Genomic DNA, 20,124 nt, shown 5'->3' with positions numbered 1-20,124 from the left:
AAATTTTATTTCTGTATATAGCAGCCACTGGTAGATTACACAGTGGTTTTTTGTTTGTTTCTGGTTTTGTTTTGTTTTTGTTTTTTCCATTCAGCAAACACATGTAGATAGCCTAATGGTGTCTGGCATTGGTAGTGTAAAGATGAATAATATTACCCTTGTCCTAAATCAGCTTTCAATCTAGTAAAGAGAGTCTTGATTAAGTATGAATGATAAATAAGTGTGAAAATATTTATGAAGTAAGTTGCGTGGGTTGGGAAAAGGAAATGGAAGTTATCAGGAAAGAAATGACTTGTCATTTTGAAAAGTAAATATTTACTAGATAGACAAGAGGTGGAGAGGTTTCCTAGGCAGAAAGAAGATGTATGTAGGACCAAATATACCTTAATTTTATAAAATTGTATTGTGATGATAACAGAATACAGTGAATTGGACCTTTTACCTGGAGACTTGGAGGTGACTTTAAACTTCAGAGAACTTTGTTGGAAAACATTGATTCTGGGGCGCCTGGGTGGCTCAGTCGGTTAAAGCCTCTGCCTTTGGCTTGGGTTGGGATCGAGCCCTGGGTCGGCTCTCTGCTCGGCGGGGAGCCTGCTTCCCTCTCCCTCTCTGCCTGCCTCTCTGCCTACTTGTGATCTCTGTCAAAGAAAGAAAGAAAGAAAACGTTGATTCTGTAGTGCAGTCCTTAAAATGCAGAAGGTGTCTTTGTGATTCAGGTTTAAATTAAATTTCTGATCTTTGATCCTTGACCTTATTTTTCTATCTGACTGCCTTTTTTTTTTAAACGTCTTTTGTTTTATTTAAGACTTTTATTTATTTACTTGACAGAGCACAAGCAGGGGGAGTAGCAGACCGAGGGAAAGGGAGAAGCAAGCTCCCTGCTGAGCAGGGAGCCTGATATGGGGTTGGATCTCAGGACCCTAGGATCATGACCTGACCTGAAGGCAGATGCTTAACCGACTGAGCCACCCAGGCACCGCCCTCCCCTGACCATCTTTCTTACCTAACTCTAGGTGAAGTTCTTGTTTGTTACACTAGCTTCATTGCTTGGTAAAGTCAACTTTGTTGGCAGTTATTAGGGGGTTTTTTTGTTTTGTTTTCAGATTTTATTTATTTATTTACTTACTTATTTTTAAGGATTTTATTTATTTGACAGAGAGAGACACAGCAAGAGAGGGAACACAAGCAGGGGGAGTGGGAGAGGGAGAAGCAGGCTCCCCGCTGAGCAGGGAGCCCAATGTGGGGCTCAATCCCAGGATCCTGGGATCATGACCTGAGTCAAAGGCAGATGCTTAATGACTGAGCCACCCAGGCGCCCCTCAGATTTTATTTTTAAGTAATATCTACACCCAGCATGGTGCTCAAACCCATAACCCTGAGATGAAGAATCACATGCTCTACTGACTTAAGCCAGCCTGACACCCCAGCAGTTACATAGTTATTAATGATAGGTGTATAAACATACAGGAGCAGGTACTTTGCATTTTCTGTCATTGAAATGGCTCAGGTAGCCTGCAGGTTCCTAACTTTGAGCAGCTTTTGTTCATCTTTGTTCCAGTTAAATTGTAATTAAAGTATGCTTTTTAAACCCCAAATTGCAGCAGTATTTGCAGCAACTTGGTATCTGCACTTGTCACTCTGGGCTCTTTGAAGATGTAAATCTTTTGCTTTGATTCCATTTTCCCCTTTGATTGTCTGTTCTTTCATATTAGTAACCATGTTTCTTTTTCTTTTTTTTTAAGATTTTATTTATTTATTTGACAGATAGAGTGCACAAGTAGGCAGAGGCAGGCAGAGGGAGAGGGGGAAGCAGGCTCTCTACTGAGCAGGGAGTCGGATGTAGGGCTCCATCCCAGGACCCTGGGATCATGAACTGAGCCAAAGGCAGCTGCTTAACCAACTGAGCCATCCAGGTGCCACCTTTTTATTTTATTTTATTTTATTTATTTATTATTATTATTTTTTTTAAAGATTTTATTTATTTGACAGACAGAGATCACAAGTAGGCAGAGAGGCAGACAGAGAGAGAGGAGGAAGCAGGCTCCCCGCTGAGCAGAGAGCCTGATGCGGGGCTCGATCCCAGGACCCTGGGATCATGACCCGAGCCGAAGGCAGAGGCTTTAACCCACTGAGCCACCCAGGTGCCCCCAGTCAGCAGTTTTTAATTTCCAGTCCAATTAAGCTAGGAAGACTAGTATGCTGTGTACTAAACTCTAGGCTAAATGGACAATTCAGAAAACCCTCAAGAAGCTATTTAGACAAATACGAGTCTACATAATGGTCACAGAAACATGAGAAAATCACCAAAGACTGCTGTGTGAAGTGGAGAGGACTGAATGTTAATGCATGTTTGTGGTTTACCTGTTCGAGTGCAGGAAGCAACCCCTCTTAACTGCCGAAAATGTCTGATGGACAGACCACTCCCACACTGCAACTAGATGAGCAAGGCAAGTAGGAGTGCAAATAGGCTGTAGTTAGACTATGGGAAATCATTAGACTTGTAAAAAGAGGTGTAGGGTGCGCCTGGGTGGCTCAGTGGGTTGGGGCCTCTGCCTTCAGTTCAGGTCATGATCCCAGCCAGAGGCCTGGGATCAGGCCCCACATCGGGCTCTTTGCTCAGCAGGGAGCCTGCTTCCCCTCCTCTCTCTGCCTGCCTCTGCCTACTTGTGATCTCTGTCAAATAAATAAATAAAATCTTAAAAAAAATAAAAGAGGTGTAAAAGGGTTGGCCACCACTTACCAGTCTTAACGGTAGGAGAGTTTCCTGCAGTGGAGAAAGCCACAACCCTTCCTTGACATCATCTGTTCCCCAGTGAGAGTAAATAAACTTGAGACACTAGAGCCAAGAGTTGCTAACTTCATAGCAGCTCAAATATACTTTTGATATTTGGCAACCCTGTCTTCCTCTTTTTATGTAAATGACATTCTTTTTTTTTTTTTTTTTTTTTTTTAAAGATTTTTATTTATTTATTTGACAGAGAGAGATCACAAGCAGACAAAGAGGCAGGCAGAGAGAGAGAGAGGGAAGCAGGCTCCCCGCTGAGCAGAGCCCGATGTGGGACTCGATCCCAGGACCCTGAGATCATGACCTGAGCCGAAGGCAGTGGCTTAACCCACTGAGCCACCCAGGCGCCCTGTAAATGACATTCTAAAAAGAATTTGCAAAAACAAAAAAATCACAAAAGGCTAGAAAACTGCCTGGGAAATGCCAAATATATGTAACATAGTTTTAAAATCCGAAGACTTTTTCTTTTCTTTTCTTTTCTTTTTTTTAAGTAATCTTTGGGCACTTGGTTGGCTCAGTCAGTTAATCGTCTGCCTTCGGCTCAGGTCATGATCTTAGGATCCTGGGATGGAGCCCCCTCTTTGTGATCTCCCTCTCCCTCTGTGCCTCCCTCTCACTCTCTCAAATCAATAAATAAAATCTTTTTTAAAAAAGGATTGTTAAAAAAAAATCTCTAATCTCTGTCCGCAATGTGGGGCTTGAACTCAAGACCCTGACATCAAGAGTCTCATGCTTTACCAACTGAGTCAGCCACGTTTCCCCCCAAACCACAAGGCTTTTGATCAAAGACATCAAAACCTCAAGAAGAAATAATTGAGAGTAATCAGTCACCTTCAGTTACATATTAATTGATTGACTCTTTCACATTGTCACCAAGGTTTACTTGGGTAACAAAGGCAAAAAGAACACTCTAAGCTCTGTGATTGCTTCTTGACAATTGGGGGAGAGGAAGGAGGGTAAGAAAGTGGAGTGTTTAGGAATAGGGGCTCTGGAACAGATTGCTTATTAGTTCAGTGCCCAGTTCTGCCCCTTACTAGCTAGCTGTGTGACCTTTCGGTACTTCAGTTTCCATATCTGGAAATGAGAACACTAGGCTCTATCTCATTGGGCAGTTATGAGGATTAAACATGTTAATAAAAAGTTTGTTAACAGCATTTTTTTTTAAGATTTTATTTATTTATTAGAGAGAGAGAGAGAGGGAACACAAGCAGGGGGAGTGAGAGAGGGAGAAGCAGGTTTCCCACCTAGCAGGGAGCCTGATGTGGGCCTCGATCCCAGGACCCTGTGATCATGATCTGAGCCGAAGGCAGCCGCTTAACAACTGAGCCACCAGGCACCCTGTTAACAGCATTATTAAAGTGTTTACTATTTCTGGCAATTCCCACAAAGTGGTAAAAGACAGATTTCTCCACCTTCAGCTAAATGCCTATGGGTGTAGGTATAAGTAGGAAAAAAATGAAGTTGTGGAGGAGAAGGATGAAAAAAACAAATGACCTAAATAAATAGAAAGGCATCTTGTCTTCATGGATCAGAAACTTAATACTGTAAAGGTGTTAGTAATCCTCAAATTGATCTATAGATGCAGTGCAGTCCTTACTAAAAATCTCAGTTGCCTTCTTTGCAGAAATCGACAGGCTGCTCCTAAAATTTCATTTGGTAATCCAGGGGACCTGGAATAGCCAAAACAGTCTTGAAACAGAGCACAGTTGGAGGACTCACTTCCTGATTTCAAAAGTACAACAGTAATCAGGATAGTGTGTGGTACTGGCATAAAGACAGACATACAGATCAATGGAATAAAATTGAGAATCAAAAAATAAGTCCTCACATTTAGGGTCAACTGATAACTCATTATGGTTACCAACACCATTCAGTGGAGGAAAGAACAGTGTTCTTAATGCTGGGATGACTAGATTTCCACATGACAAGGTAATGAATTTGGACTCCTACTTCATATCATGTATAAAGATTAACCTAAAATAGATAAAAAGCCTAAATGTAAGATTTCCCATGACCTTGGATTTGGCAGTGGGTTTTTTGTTTTGTTTTGTTTTTTTGACAGAGATCACAAGTAGGCAGAGAGGCAGGCAGAGAGAGAGGGGGAAGCAAGCCACCCCTGAACAGAGAGCCTGATGTGTGGTGCTTGATCCCAGGACCCTGGGATCACAACCTGAGCCGAAGGCAGAGTCTTAACCGACTGAGCCACCCAGGTGCCGCTTGGCAGTGGTTTCTTAGATATGACACGAATTGACAGCATCCAAGGAGAATATTAGATAAAATTGGGACTTCATCAAGTGTGCTTCAAAGGACACCATCAGGAAAGTAGAAGCAACCCAGTTCAAAAATGGGCAGTGGATTTGAACAGACATTTTTCCCAAAGAAATATACAAATGGCCAATAAACACATGAAAAGATGCTCAGCATTATTAATCATTAGGAAAGTGAAAATCAAAACCATAGGAGATGCCACTTCACACCCAAATGGCAATGGTTAAAATAGTCTTGGCAAGGATGTGAAGTAATTGGAACCTTTGTACATTGCTAATGGGGATGTAAAATGGTACAGCTGCTGTAGGAAACATTTTGGCAGTTTTTTTTTTTTTTTTTAATTTGACAGAGATCACAAGCAGAGAGGCAGGCAGAGAGAGAGGGGGAAGCAGGCTCCCTGCTGAGCAGAGAGCCCGATGCGGGGCTCAATCCCAGGACCCTGAGACCACGACCTGAGCCGAAGGCAGCAGCTTAACCCACTGAGCCACCCAGGCGCCCCCATTTTGGCAGTTCTTTAAGAAACAAAACATATAATTGCTTAATTATATAACAGTACTAGGGGTGTGTGGGTGTGTGTGTAGCTGTGTACTTAAAGGAGTTGAAAGCAGACTTGGGCAGTACTCCTAGGATGCCAGTGTTCATTGCAGCATTAGTACAGTAGCCACAAGGGGAAAGTAACGCCAAGCATCCACCAGCAGGTAAATGGACAAACCAAATGTGGTATATCCACACCATGGAATATAGTACGGCCATAAAAAGGAATGAAATTTGATACATGCTACAACATAGATGAACTTTTTTTTTTTTTTTTAAAGATTTTATGTATTTACTGAAGAAAGTGAATGAGAGAGAGAGAGAACATGAGCAGGGAGCCCGAAAGGGGCTCAATCCCAGAACTCTGGGATCATAACCTGAGCTGAAGGCAGGTCCTTAACTGACTGAGCCATCCAGGCACCCCATCATAGATGAACATTAAATGTTATGGTGTGTGAAGTTAGGCACAAAATGACAAATATTGTATGATTTCATTTATATGAGATAACTAGAATAGGCAAATTTCTAAAGATTAGAGGGGTTTTTATCAGGGGCTAAGGGAAGAGAAGAATGAGGAGTTACTGCTTAATGGTTACAAGTTTCTCTTTGGGGTAGTGAGAAAGCTTTGAAAATAGTGGCAGTGCTTGCACAACATTGTGAATGTAATTATTCCCACTGAATTGTTATAAAGGAAGAAACATCTCCTGTTTGTATCCTTTACTCTCAATACTCCTCTACACTACCTTCTGCTTCTCACACTTTTGGTGTGTGAAGTAGTGTGGCGGGGGGGGGGCGGGGGCTGTTCCCAAACCAGGCAGTTCTGCAACACTGACTGTGATTCAATTCAGTTCTGACACTGTCTCCCTGAAGTTAGCATCAAATCCTACAGGTTAAACACTTAGTCCCACAAGTCTGCTCCACAGCCTCTGACTTCAGACCTCAATAGCAAGTCCAGGTTATTTATTACCTGTGCTTCTGACTGACTGGATCCCAGGATCCCACAGTCTCCTTCTGGAGTTCAGTTAATTTTTAAGAGCAGCTCACAGAACTCAGGAAAATATTTTACTCACTAGATTACCAGTTTATTATAAAAAGATGTAACCCAGAACAGCCAGATACATAGGATATGTGGAAAGGGATATGGAGCTAGCTTGCCTGCCCACCCCAGATATTCCATTTTTTCAGTACCTGTACATGTCCACCACCGTGGAAGGTCTTTGAAGCCTGCCCTTTTAGTTTTTTGGAGGCTTTAAGTAGGCATGATTGATTAAATCATTGGCCTTTGGTGATTAGTTCAACCTCCTTCCCTCTTCCCTACCCTAGGTTGGCAGGAAGGGGCTGAAAGTTGCAATCACCTGGTTGGTTCCCCTGGCAACCAGCCCCCCCATCTTTAAGGGATTTTCCAAAGTCCCCTTGTTTACATAAACTCAGGTGTGGTTGAAAGAGGGTTAGTTATGAATAACAAGATACTCCTTTCACTTTGATCAATCATGCCAGATCTATTTCAGGAACTGGAGCTGTTTGAGAACAGAAGATCAAACATAAAAAGTTCTTCCATTGTTCATGTAATTTAGGAAATTACATCGGTTTTAGGAGCCTTGTGTCAGGAACAGGGACTAAGACCAAATATATATAAGTCACAGTATCACAGTTGAATACTTGAAAAAAAATGGCAAGTTTTGTTACATATTATCACAACTTCTAAAAATAATGTAATATACTAAAACCTATTGAAATGTATACTGTTTTCTCTACTGAGATAAAGTTGACGTAAGACATTTTGTAAGTTAATGGTATACGAAGTGTTGATTTGATACATTAGCTAACACCTGCATCAGGTCACATAATTACCATGTCTTTTTTGTGGTGAGATCATTTAAGATTTACTCCTTAGCAACTTTTAAGTATGTAATACAGTATTAACTGTAATCACTGTGCTATACATGAGACCCCCAGAATTGTATACTTTAAATTTGTAAATTGTAAGGTATGTGAATTATATTTCAATAAAGCTATTTTTAAGAAACTTGTTGTATACCACACTTTAGTAGAATAGCTTCTTTTCACATGTCTCCAAACCTAACCCCTTGTGACCAGTTAGGTATTCTTCCACAACATGTTTGCTGAGTAGTCCTGGCCTAGTTTATCTGTTGACTGGCAGAAATATAGGCTAATAGAGTTTAAGGATGATTGACTTGCACGCCTCTTTGGCAGTGAGTAAATCCTTTGTTGTCTGTCCCAGCTGCACAAGTTAGATTTCAGCAACATCTCTAAAAACAGATGGGAAACTGTGTGCCTTATGCCAGAATGGTTTTTCAGTTTGAAAATTAATGTGTTTTTTTTTTAAATATTTTTATATTTATTTGATAGAGATCACAAGTAGGCAGAGAGGTGGGCGGGTGGGGGCGGGGAGCAGGTTCCCTGCTGAGCATAGAGCCCATGTGGAGCTCATACCCAGGACCCTGAGACCATGACCTGAGCTGAAGGCAGAGGCTTAACCCACTGAGTCACCCAGGCACCCCTAAATGTGTTTTAATATATTGGCCTTACACTCAGTAAATTCTAGTCACTAAGCTTCCTTCCCTGTTGGTAAAATAGGAATGAATGATAATTATACCTGTCTCTGGCTAAAAAGTTCAGGATCAAGTAAGTTCCTGTCAAACGTATGGAAAGGGCATGAGATACACTAGGGTGTAGGTATCATGGTCACTCATGAAGGTCCACACAGTTTGTTAGGATCTGTTGTAGCAGTTTTTGGAACTTCTGACACCATTTGTATTAAAGAGAACATCAGGAGACTGGTTAGTATAGTGTGGTTTTGTTTTGTTTTTTTTCTTAAAGAAGTTGTATGTCAGGGAATGGGCAGAAATGGAGTCAAGAGCCGCAGCCAGCCTAGGATTAGTGGTAGGCATCACTATCAGACATGGCAGTGAAGTGTATCTTGTGGTTGCTGTGCTCGTCCCTCTGATGGGGCCAGTGAGGTATATGCTTTGGAAAGTGCTAAATCAGCAGTGGCACCAGAGGAGTCACCCTGAAAAACGAACGAGGCATTACTCCCAAGTACTTTTTTTTTTTTAAATATTTTGTTCATTTATTTGAGAGAGAGCACAAGCGAGAGAGTGAATGAGGGTGAAAGCAGAGGGTGAATGAGAAGTGGACTCGCCACTGAGCAGGGAGCCCCGTATGGGGCTCGATCCCAAGACCCTGAGACATGAGCTGACGGCAGCCATTTAACCAATTGAGCCACCCGGGCACCCCAAATCCTGAGTACTTGTGACCATGTCAACCAGGATTTGCACATCACAAAAAAGATGTTCTTACCCTCTGTCCTCACTGTTGTTCAGGGGAGAATGTTTATGTCCAGACAGCACTTATTTCCTCTTGTGAAAGGAAAACACAAGAGCATCATCTTGCCATTCATTCCCACAGCACTGTGCACCTCAGCAGCAGGGCCAGTCCTGTCCTTTTGAATTCCAAGTAAGAGTCCATCTTTGATAAGTTTCAAGTCTTTGGGGACGCCTAGGTGGCTCAGTGGGTTAAAGCCTCTGCCTTTGGCTCAGGTCGTGATCTCAGGGTCCTGGGATCGAGTCCCGCGTCTGGCTCGCTGCTCAGCGGGAAGCCTGGTTCCACCTCTCTCTCTCTCTCTCTGTCTGCCTCTCTGTCCACTTGTGATCTATGCCTGTCAAATAAAATTTTTAAAAAAATCTTTAAAAAAGAAAGAAAGGAATAGGCTTTGGAACAGAGGGAAAAACTTTGGATGGACAAATGAAGTGTTATTTTCTGGAGGAAGGGAGAAAAATGTTCAAATAAGGCATTGCTTTGAGCTGAGGTGGGAGAGTTTTACAAGTCCAGTTAGTGGAATTAGATGTGTGATAAGGAATGGAGAGAAGATGGGAAGAGAAAATTAGAATTTTAGAGGACCCTAGGGGTAAGGCTGAGACGTCTTGACCTGATCTGGCGTTGAGGACCTTTTTTTTTTAAAGAGTTTATTTATTTATTTGACAGACAATGAGAGAGGGAACACAAGCAGGGGTAGTGGAGAGGGTCAAGCAGGCTTCCTGCTGAACAGGGAGCTTGATGCCGGGCTCCATCCCAGCACTCTGGGATCATGACCTGAGCCAAAGGCAGATGCTTAAAGACTAAGCCACCCAGGCACCCCAGCATTGAGGACGTTCTGAAGGCCTTTGAGCAAAGGCCTTATGGGGTAAAGCCCAGGCAGGTACAGGAATAGAGAAGTTGGCTGCAGCACGCAGGGCAGAAGGGAGGTGAGAGCAGTTGGATTTTTGCTTTTTTCCAGGTAGGCTTTACTGAGGACTGAGGACTTAAACTGGAACAGTGATTATGGGAAGCCAAAGGTGTGGGTAGTGGTAGTAGTGGAAGGGAGAGCCATGAAGGGGCAGAATTCCCCAGAAAAGAGAATTGTGTAACCACAGGGTTTCTTTTCTTTTCTCTTTTCTTTCCTTCTTTATTAGAGGGGGAGGGGCAGAGGGAGAGAGAATCTTAAGCCTGCTCCACACCCAGTGCAGAGCCAGACTTGTGGCTCCATCTCACAACCCCGAGATCATGACCTGAGTCAGTTCAAGAGTTGGATGCTTAACCATCTGAGCCACCCAGGTACCCCAAACCACAGAGCTTCTGCAGTGAGTTTTTAGGAGTGTAATTTTGTTTTCTTCACGAGGATTGAGGTAGCTGGGAAGAGATGATTGGACAGAGGTTGGGATGATGTCTAAAAGAGGTTGAATTTGGGATGCAGGTAGAGCATAGAATTGAGGTGCATCAGAAGTTTTAGAACAGGGACTGGGTCAGAGAGAGATGTGGAAATGACATTCATAGAAGTGTTTTTTGAAGAATGTAGATGCCCAGAGATAGGTTGAGTATTAGGAGAATGAGGGGGAAACCCAGCCTTACTGGGAGTGATTAGGTGTGGAGGCTGTAGCTGATGAGACAGATAACACATCAGCATATTTTGTGAGGGAGATAAGTTACAACAAAAAATATCAAGGAGAATATGGACTGTATTTTGTGAAGGGAGGCCACTGATGATTTCTGAGAAAGTTTTGGTAGTTTGGACAGAAGGCAGGTTGGAGGGAGTTTAAGCAAGCCAGAAGGTATGAAGCAGCAGAAATGTGTACCTTTTCTTTGAAACAGGCCAGAGAGAGAACAGTAACCAGAAGAAAATGTGAACGTGGGAAGATTTATTATTTTAAAGTAGGGACACTCTGCACTTTGTTGTAGACTGAGAGAAGGAAGCCGTTAGAGCGGGAGCGATGAAGGAGGTGTGGGATACCACATGTGGCAATACTGTATGAATTGAAAGGTGCTAGAGGACATAAGGTTAGGCCTAGCTGGAGGGAGAGACCGCATTAGGAGGAGCTGCTATTCACTGAGTGCCTTTTCTGATGCCAGACCTCATAAGAGATGCTTGCTGAGAGGCTGCAGCCCCTGAAGAGGAGTGCTCTTCTGGAGGCCTATGATGCAGGTTCCTCAGTGCTGCAGTGAGCAGTCTGCTCTTGTGTCTGTTGAGTATGAAGCACAGGATGACATGGGACACTACATGCGGCCCCTGTATTGCTTTTCTTGGGCATCCATTTCTATTTGCATGTGGGTGGGACATATATTACAATATTGGTTGTCTTCGTTAGCAGTAACTGCTTCATGTAATTTGCCAAAGTTTGTTCCATAGCCAGGATACACCATTTTTTGAGATTGTGGGGAAAGACTGATCTTGTGATAGCAGATAACATTAATTGGAGTAGGTATTTTCTGTGCCTTCTTAGCACCATGGGAGATCTCCTTTCAACCTTTCTTCTTCCTTTCAACTTTTGTGAGGATGGCACAGTACCTTATATAAAGGTTCTGAACTGAGGAAGGAAATTTACAGCCATTTACATACTGTTACAGATGACTTAAATATGTCATAACTGACTTTTATTGGACAAATAAACCTCCTCAAAGCTCTTAAGAATTGAAACTATTCAGCCTAGAAAATGACACATCTGGCAGAGAGACTGCAGAGAACTCATTGTGGTCTCCTTTCTCAAGCTTTGGAAAGTCATGTACTTGAAAAAGATGCTGGATTTATAGTAAAGTTAAAGGAAAAGACGAGATAACATTTTCCTGGGTCATTTTAGGAAATGACTTGATGTTTGTACTTTTCACTTCTTGTCAGCAACTCTGGTTCGTATGGCCAGACTCCCAGAAATCAACTTGTAATTCTAGGCTTTCATTTTCATTTTGTCCCATAATCACTTGTAATTTCTGTCTTTCTCACCAGTACAGGCTGATGGGTTTTACACTTTTTCTGGGCCAAATGCTCCCCAAGGAAAATTTTCCAAAGCCTTTTTGATTGCTCCCTGGCATTTTCATTTTGTGCATCTTTAACCACATTAGATTGAGAGAAATTATTTTTTGAGAATTGAGTACCTTCTAGGAATGAGGTATTCAAAGCTGGCAGCCCTTTTTTTGAACCAGGGTTTTCCTGATGAATTTTGTTTGCATCTGGTGAGGTCCTGGTTGTTTGATTTTTTTGAGCACAAACCCATATAAGTTAGGCCCGAAGAGATGTGAATATATAAAATCTTGAAGTGAATTTCAGAGTGTGAGAAAAACAGTAAATGATTTACAAATCCTATCAAGATGTTAGCAGTCAGACTGAACCTAGAGGAATGATTTTTAAGAGGTAAATCCATTAGTATCTGTGCCTTGGATTCTGAATGAGGTAATCTGTCTCCTTCTCATTTAAAAAATGTTTTTTGGTTTTGGGTTTTCTTGTATTTATTTAATATCTACTACATTCATGCCCACTAAAGTACCTAACTGCATAAGGCTGCGAAGAAACTTAAGATACGTTCTTTGCTCTTAGGTGATATGCAGTCCGGTTCAAGACAAAACACAAGTGAAACAATTACAGGACCTTGAGACAGATCCCATATCCATTAGGAATCCAAAGCAAAAAAGGAAAACGGAGCTGAAGGGGTGGCCAGAGTATTGGGCTATAGTTTAAAGGCTGATCTCAATACAGTACTGTTTTGATTCCATGCTCCTGTCTGTTTGTTTGTTTGTTTGTTTAAAGTAGGCTCCAAGCCCAACATGGGGCTTGGACTTAGTACCCTGAGATAAGAATCACATGCTTACCACTGACTGAGTCAGGCACGCAACCCTGCATCCTCCTTCTATTTAAAGAATGATATCAAATACATTTCCAGTTTATACTTATTACTGTACCTTCATTACTAGCATTATCCTTGATCTAATGCCTTTGTGCAAAAAATAAAAGACCTTTAAAAATCACAAGATCACTTTTGGGTTTGGTTAAAAGTTCATAAAGCCTGTGTATATACTTAGCTAGGCACAGACTGCCATACGTTAAGCATCTTGAGAACTCACAAATGCATGATGGCAACACTGTGAGCCCTTCCCATTATGGGATCTTCTGCTTAGGAGTTTATGCAGTTAAACTTTTAAGTCTAAATTCCTTAGGTTTTCTGGACTTTAAAAATGTGTTTCTTGTGTTTCTTTCATATACCCCAGTGAATTACCATACGTGCTCCAGTTTGGGAAGCTTTCCCTTCAGATAGTCTGGTTTTGTGAGTAGGTGTTGTTGAGGATTAGTTTAACTACGTAACAAAGACCTCAAAAATATCTTAAACGAGACACTTATTTTTCACATAAAGGAATGTAGACGTGTAGGCAGTGTGGGGCTGAGATGGCGGCTCCCAAGAGCAGCTAAGATCCAGGCTCTTTCTACATTTTTTTTCCTTCAGCTCCAGAGTGTGGCACTTACATACTTCATACACACATCCACATCCTCACATTCCAGGATGGCTGTTCAGAAAGCAGCCTTGGCTCCAGGTTTAAGCACCAGGAAGGAGGAAGGGAATGGGGAAGGGCATGGGACTTTAAGGAAGACTTGACTTCACTCTAAGGAAGACTTCCTGGAAGTCCCACAGGCATTGCTGATTACACTTCATGGGCTAGAACTTTGTGCGTAGCCATACCTAAAGTAAGGGAGGCTAAGAAATGTAATTTTTTTTTTTTTTAAGATTTTATTTATTTATTTGACACAGAGAGCACAAGTAGGCAGAACGGCAGGCAGAGGGAGAGGGAAAAGCAGGCTCTCCACTGAGCAGGGAGCCCAATGCAGGGCTCAATCCCAGGACTCTGGGACCATGACCTGAGCCAAAGGCAGCAGCTTAACTGACAGAGCCACCCAGGCGCCCCAGAAATGTAATCTTTTAACTAGGCAACAAAGTACACAGCTAAAAATTGGAGTGTTATTCTAAGAGGGAATGGTGAAAATTGGGAATTGGGGTAGTTGACCATTAAGTTAGTCTCTAACAAATGGAAGGATTCTGGGGTACAAGGTCCTGGTTTGTTTTGTTTTGGTAACAGCTTTATTTAAATACACTCCACATACCTTACAGTTTACCCATATGAATATATAATTCAGTGCCTTATAGTCATACTGTATAGTATATTCATAGAGGCGTGGCTGTGCATCCATCTCATGACAGTTTCATCATCCCCAAAAGAAACCCCACTAAATCATTTTCTTTGCTCCCTCCTTCAGCTCCCTTAGGCAACCACCAACCTACTTTCTGTCTCTGTATTTTCCTACTCTGAACATTTTATATATATACACATACATACTTACATGCACATATTGTTTGTTTGTTTTTTAATTTTAGGGGTGCCTGGATGGCTCAGTCTTTAAGCATCTGCCTTCAGCTCAGATCATGATCCCAGGGTTCTGGGATCGACCGCCACATTGGACTCCCTGCTTATCAGCTCCCCCTGCTTGTGTTCCCTCTCTCACTGTGTCTCTCTCTGTCAAATAAATAAATAAAATCTTAAAAGAAAAATAAAATAAAATTTTAATGTGGGGCTTGAATTCATGACCCTGAGATACGAATCCCATGCTCTACCAACTGAGTCAGCCAGGTTACCCTGGAAATTTTATTCAAATGGAGACACTCAGTTATGTGGTTCTTTGTGGCTAGCTTCTTTCATATACGTAATGTTTTCCAGTTTCATTCAAACTGTAGTATGTATCAGCACTATTTCTTTACTGCTGAACATTATTCTATTGTATGGTTATATATACCACTTTTTATCCATTCATTAGTCGGATGTTTGGTTTGTTTCTGCTTTTTAGAAAAAAAAAAAAACACAAGGTTTTATTGGGGTGCCTGGGTGGCTCAGTTGGTTAAGTATCTGTGTTCAGCTCAGATCATGATCCTGGGGTCCTGGGATCAAGCCCCATATCTGGCTCCCTGCTTGGTTGGGGATGGGGTCTGCTTCTCCCTCTGCCTGCCGTTCTCCCTGCTTATTCTCTCTGTCAAATAAATAAAATCTTAAAAAGGGAAAAGAAGATTTTACTTTATGTAGAGAGTGCACGAGCAGGGGAAGGGGCAGAGGGAGGGGGAGAATCTTCAAGCTGACTCCTCTGAGTGTTGAGCCCAGCATAGGGGCTTGATCTCATGACCGGAGCTGAAGGCAAGAGTTGGATGCTTAACTGACTGAGCCACCCAGGTTCCCCAACTATGATGAATATTTTAATGCTGCTGTGAATATTTGTGTAAGTATTTGTGTGAACATAGGTTTTCATTTTTCTCAGATGTATGTCTGGGAATGGAATTGCTGGGTCATATCTATTCAGATCCTTTGCCCCCCCCCCCTTTTAAGATTTAATTTTTTTTAGAGAATGCATGAGCACAGAGGAAGGAACAGCGGGTGAGGAGGAAGAAGGGGGAAAGAAGCTCAAGCAGATTCTACACTGAATATGGAGCCTGACATGGGGTTTGATCTCACCACCTTGAGATCAGGACCTGAGCCGAAACCAAGAGTCAAATGCTTAACTGACTGAGCCACCCACGGCACCCCCCCCCCAAAGCAACATCTTTATTGCAGTCTTATGAGAGACCCCGAGACAGACCGTCCACTTAAGCTGCTTTTTTAAGGGTTTTTAATGTATTCTAGATACAGATCCCTTATTAGGTATATTATCTGCAAACATTTGCTCCTGTTCGGTGGGTTGTCTTGTTATTTTCTTTTTTCTTTTCTTTTTTTAACATAGGCTCCACACCCAGTGTGAGGCTTTAACTCAGGACTCTGAGATCAAAACTCATATGCTGAGCCAGCCAGGTTCCCCATGTCTTCTCATTTTCTAGATGGTACCTCTTGACAAAAGTATTAAAAATTTTGGGTGCCTGGGTGGCTCAGTCGGTTAAGCAACTGCCTTTGGCTCAGGTCATGATCCTGGAGTCCCACAATTGAGTCCTGCATTGGGCTCCCTGCTCAGTGGAGAGTCTGCCTCTCTCTCTGACATCTCCCCTCTTGTGCTCATAAAATCTTTTTTTAAAAAAGTTATAAAAATTTTGATGAAAGTCCCAGTTACCTATTTTTTCTTTGGTGGCTAGGGATAAATATATCCTTTTTTTTTTTTTTTTTTTTAATTTATTAGAGAGCAGGCGAGCATGTATGGAGGCATGGGCCAGAGGGAGAAGGGGAGAGAGGCTCAAGCAGATGCCGTATTGGGCATGGAGCCTTAATTAGCGCTTGATCTCAGGACCCCAGTACCCTGAGACTACAACCCGAGCTGAAACCAAGAGTTGAACACCCAACCAACCATGCCACTGAGGTGTCCCCAATATATTCTTAAATATCTTGTTCACAGTGGCTAAGAGGTGGAGGCTACCCTGTGTCTATCATTGGATCGATGGATAAACAATGTAGTATATATGCATACAATGGAATGTTACTTAGTTTTAAAAAGGAAGGAAATTCTGATACATGCTACAACATGTATGAACCTTGAAAACATTATGCTGTGTGAAATAAGCCCGTCCCAAAAGGGCAAATGCTGCTTGACTCCACATCCTTCCATATGAAGTAACTAGTGGTAAAATTCATAGAGACAGAAAGTAGAATGGTGGTTGTCAGGGCTAAGTGGGGAGAAAAGGGGGATAAGGAGTTAAATGTTTTATGATTTTAGCTCTTACATTTGGGCCTATAATCCATCTTTTTAAAAGATTTTATTTATTCGAGATAGAGCAAGCAAGAGAGCAGGAGCGGGGCAGAGGAAGAGGGAGAAGTAGGTTCTCCACCGAGCAGGGAGCCTTTTGCAGGTCTTGATCTCAGGACCCTGGGATTACCCCAGCCAAAGGCATACATTTAACTGACTGAGCCACCCAGTACCCCTGGGCCTACAATCCATCTTGAGTTAATTTTTGTGTATGATTTGAGGGGTAGCTTTCTAACTTCATTCTTTTTTTTTTTTTTTTTTAATTTTTCTTCATTTATTTGACAGAGATCACAAGTAGACAGAGAGGCAGGCAGAGAGAGAGGGGGAAGCAGACTCCCTGCTGAGCAGGGAGCCCAACATGGGGCTCGATCCCAGGACCCTGAGATCATGACCTGAGCCAAAGGCAGAGGCTTAACCCATTGAGCCACCCAGGCACCCCTCTAACTTTATTCTTTTGTGTGGATCTATTCAGTTGTCTCAGAACCGTTTGTTGAAAAGACTTTTTCCTCCATCAGATTGTCTTGGCATCCTTGTTGAGAATCATTTGACCCTAAATGTGGGCTTATTTCTGGATTCTCAATTCAAGAAGCCAGCTGGTATCTTGATAGGGATTGTCTTGAATCTGTAGTACAATTTGGAGGATGTTGCCATTTAACAGGTATTATCTTCCAATCCAGAAACATGAATATCTTTTCATTCATTTACATCTTTCTTTCAACAATGTTTTGGAGTTTTCAGAGTATGTGTTTTGTACTTTTGTTAAACGTATCCCTGTTCTTTTTTTTTTTTTTAAGATTTTATTTATTTGATAGAGACACAGCGAGAGAGGGAACACAAGTAGAGGGAATGGGAGAGGGAGAAGTAGGCTTCCTGCCCAGCGGGAGTGCCGGATGCGGGACTTGGATCCCAGGACCCTGGGGTCATGACCTGAGCCAAAGGCAGATGCTTAATGACTGAGCCACCCAGGCGCCCTGTCCCTATCTTTTTGAAGCTGTTGTAAATGAAATTGTACTCTTAATTTCATTTTCACTTTGTTCATTGCTAGGTTATAGAAGTACAATTGATTTTTGTATGTTCATCTTGTATCTTGCAACCTTACTGAATTTGTTCTAATGATTTTTAGTGGATTCCTTAGGATTTTCCATATATATGTGTGTGTCATCTGCAAATTAAGATAGTTCTCCTCCTTCCTCTTCAATCTGAATGTGTTAATTCATTTTATTGCTTAATTACTCTGGCTAGAATTGCCATTATCATGTTGGATAGAAGTAGCAGAAATAGCCATTCTTGTCTTGTTCCTAATCTTGAGGAAAAACTTTCAGTCTTTTTACCATTAACTATAACCATTAGTTTGGGGCTCCTGGATGGTGGTCAGTTAAGCATCAATTCTTGGTTTCGGGTCAGGTTATGATCTAATGGTCCTGGGATAGAGCCCTGCATCAGGCTTCACACCCATCATGGAGTCTGCTTAAAGATTCTCCCTCCCTCCCCCTCACTCCACTCTCTGTCCCTCTGTCCCTCTCTCAAGTAAATAAATAAATCTTAAAAAGAGAAAAGTTAAAGTATAACCATTAGTTGTGGAGTTTTGATGTCAAGTGGAAAGTTGTACTAGCATTTTGTATTTGGATGTGGCTTGTGCCTCATGGTCAGAAAATTGTGTGTCATAGCCTGAGGCTATTAATAGCTTCTTTTGCTTCTAGATAACACCTTTGTCTCATGTTTCAGCATGGCTGCCATCCGGAAGAAACTGGTGATTGTTGGTGATGGAGCCTGTGGCAAGACTTGTTTGCTCATCGTCTTTAGCAAGGACCAGTTCCCAGAGGTGTATGTACCCACAGTGTTTGAGAACTATGTGGCAGATATCGAAGTTGATGGAAAGCAGGTGAGTACACCTAACAGCTGCTTTCATTTTGCATCTTCGGCAAAGATGTTCTTAGAGCCTGTAGAGAATTAGGCCATTTTGTCTCTTTAGTATACAGTATAATAACAACAGACGTGTGAATGCAAAATCGATTCTGTTTCTGCCATCATAGCCCAGATTTGTTCATTTTTAACTGCTGTCATCTAGACTTTACTCACATCCCTGTTTTATTTTACATGGGGAAGCCTTTTTATAGCTTTATGTTTGAAATTTAGTTTGTTGCCAGATAGTTAATGCTAAAATGAATCTTTTCGTATGGATGAACATTCCCCCCCCCCAGTTCTGTCATGATATTTTCACTCAGCACTGAAGTAAGATTACTAGGTCACGAGGTCATTTTACGGGTCCTAAAGGGATATTCTGATCTACACCAGTCACCAGTGTGACATTTAAGTAACATCCTCATATTTAATATTTTTTAACGGTTTTTTACTCTAACTTAAATAGGCTGCCACCATTGCTTCAGTTGACCTGTCACTGGCAACAAAGACAATATTTCTTCATGTCTGTCCTAAAAAGTCCACTGGCAAGACTGGAGCAAAACTCTGCTGGAATTAGAGTTTACTATATATATCTTTATTTTTTTTTTAATTTTTTTTTTTTTAAGATTTTATTTATTTGTCAGAGAGAGAGCCACAAGTAGACAGAGCAGCAGGCAGACGAGAGGGAGAAGCAGGCTGTCCACTGAGCAGGGAGCCCGATGTGGGGCTCAATCCCAGGACCCTGGGATCATGACCTGAGCCAAAGGCAGCCGTTTAACCACTGAGCCACCCAGGCGCCTCTAGATTTTAGAATATATTTTTCAATTTTCTGTTCCCTTTTGTTATCAAAATAATGTCTTACCCAGCTCCTGTACAACTTTTGAAGAAGCATGAAATTCCCACTGCAGGTAGGTCAGCTGAAAAGAAAACTAGAACAAGGCCTCTTCTCCAATATATTCAGTCCTCTTGGGTATTTAGTCACATGTCTCATGCTGCTAGCACCTAATGTATTGGCCCTCATAATCCCATGTCCTTTCTTCCTTCTCATTTTTCCTGCTTTACCTGTTACCCTTTTCTGTCCCAGTGCTACCTAGCTTCAGTTTGTGGTACCATGTATGGAAAGCACATTAAGCCAACTATTCAGAATTCTAGGGTCCTTGAAATAAAAGTGCTTGATAGCAATTCAGTAGCCTCCAAGTTGAGAGTGTGCTGCCTAGGAATGTTCATTTAAGAGTGTACTGTGATAGCCTAGGAAACCATCCAAGATTCGAGGTGATTGTGGTCCCAGGAACAGACCTACTAAAGATGGAAAGTCCTTTCCGAGAGACAGGGCCAACACCCTGAAGCATTTATCAGGAGATAGTCAGGATTGGATGTGTCTGACTAAGCACACATGAAGCATGGAGGGGCCAAGTAGTGCGATTTGGTAGAGTGAATGAGCTGTACCATTCTGAGGTCCGTTTTGTTGTGAGGCTTGGGTATCAGTGTATTAGAAATTCATATACCTTGGGGCACCTGGGTGGCTCAGTCGTTAAGCATCTGCCTTCGGCTCAGGTCATGAGGGCTCAAGCCCCACATTGGCCTCACTGCTTGGTGGGAAGCCTGCTTCTCC

General features: G+C 42.1%; 1 protein-coding gene across 2 annotated transcripts in view; it reads left to right on the top strand.

Annotated features, from left to right (window-relative positions):
* Positions 1-20,124, top strand: part of LOC111144026 (ras homolog family member A) — a 51,276-nt gene that overhangs the window by 22,415 nt on the left and 8,737 nt on the right. The window contains exons 1-2 of one of the 2 annotated variants that reach the window (XM_022498094.1): positions 9,436-9,454; positions 18,418-18,492. Coding sequence is in view for 1 of the 2 variants with exons in the window: in XM_022498093.1 (XP_022353801.1) it covers positions 18,337-18,492 (156 nt within the window). In the remaining variant the exon portion in view is untranslated. Of the gene's footprint in view, positions 1-9,435; positions 9,455-18,335; positions 18,493-20,124 lie in introns of those variants that run through there. The other variant, XM_022498093.1, reaches the window with a different exon arrangement.

The sequence above is a fragment of the Enhydra lutris genome, unplaced genomic scaffold, assembly GCF_002288905.1.
Source record: "Enhydra lutris kenyoni isolate GAN:26980312 unplaced genomic scaffold, ASM228890v2 scaffoldscaffold10, whole genome shotgun sequence".
NCBI lineage: Eukaryota > Metazoa > Chordata > Mammalia > Carnivora > Mustelidae > Enhydra > Enhydra lutris.
Note: the sequence above shows the minus strand (reverse complement) of the source record. Positions and strands in the feature narration are given on the sequence as shown.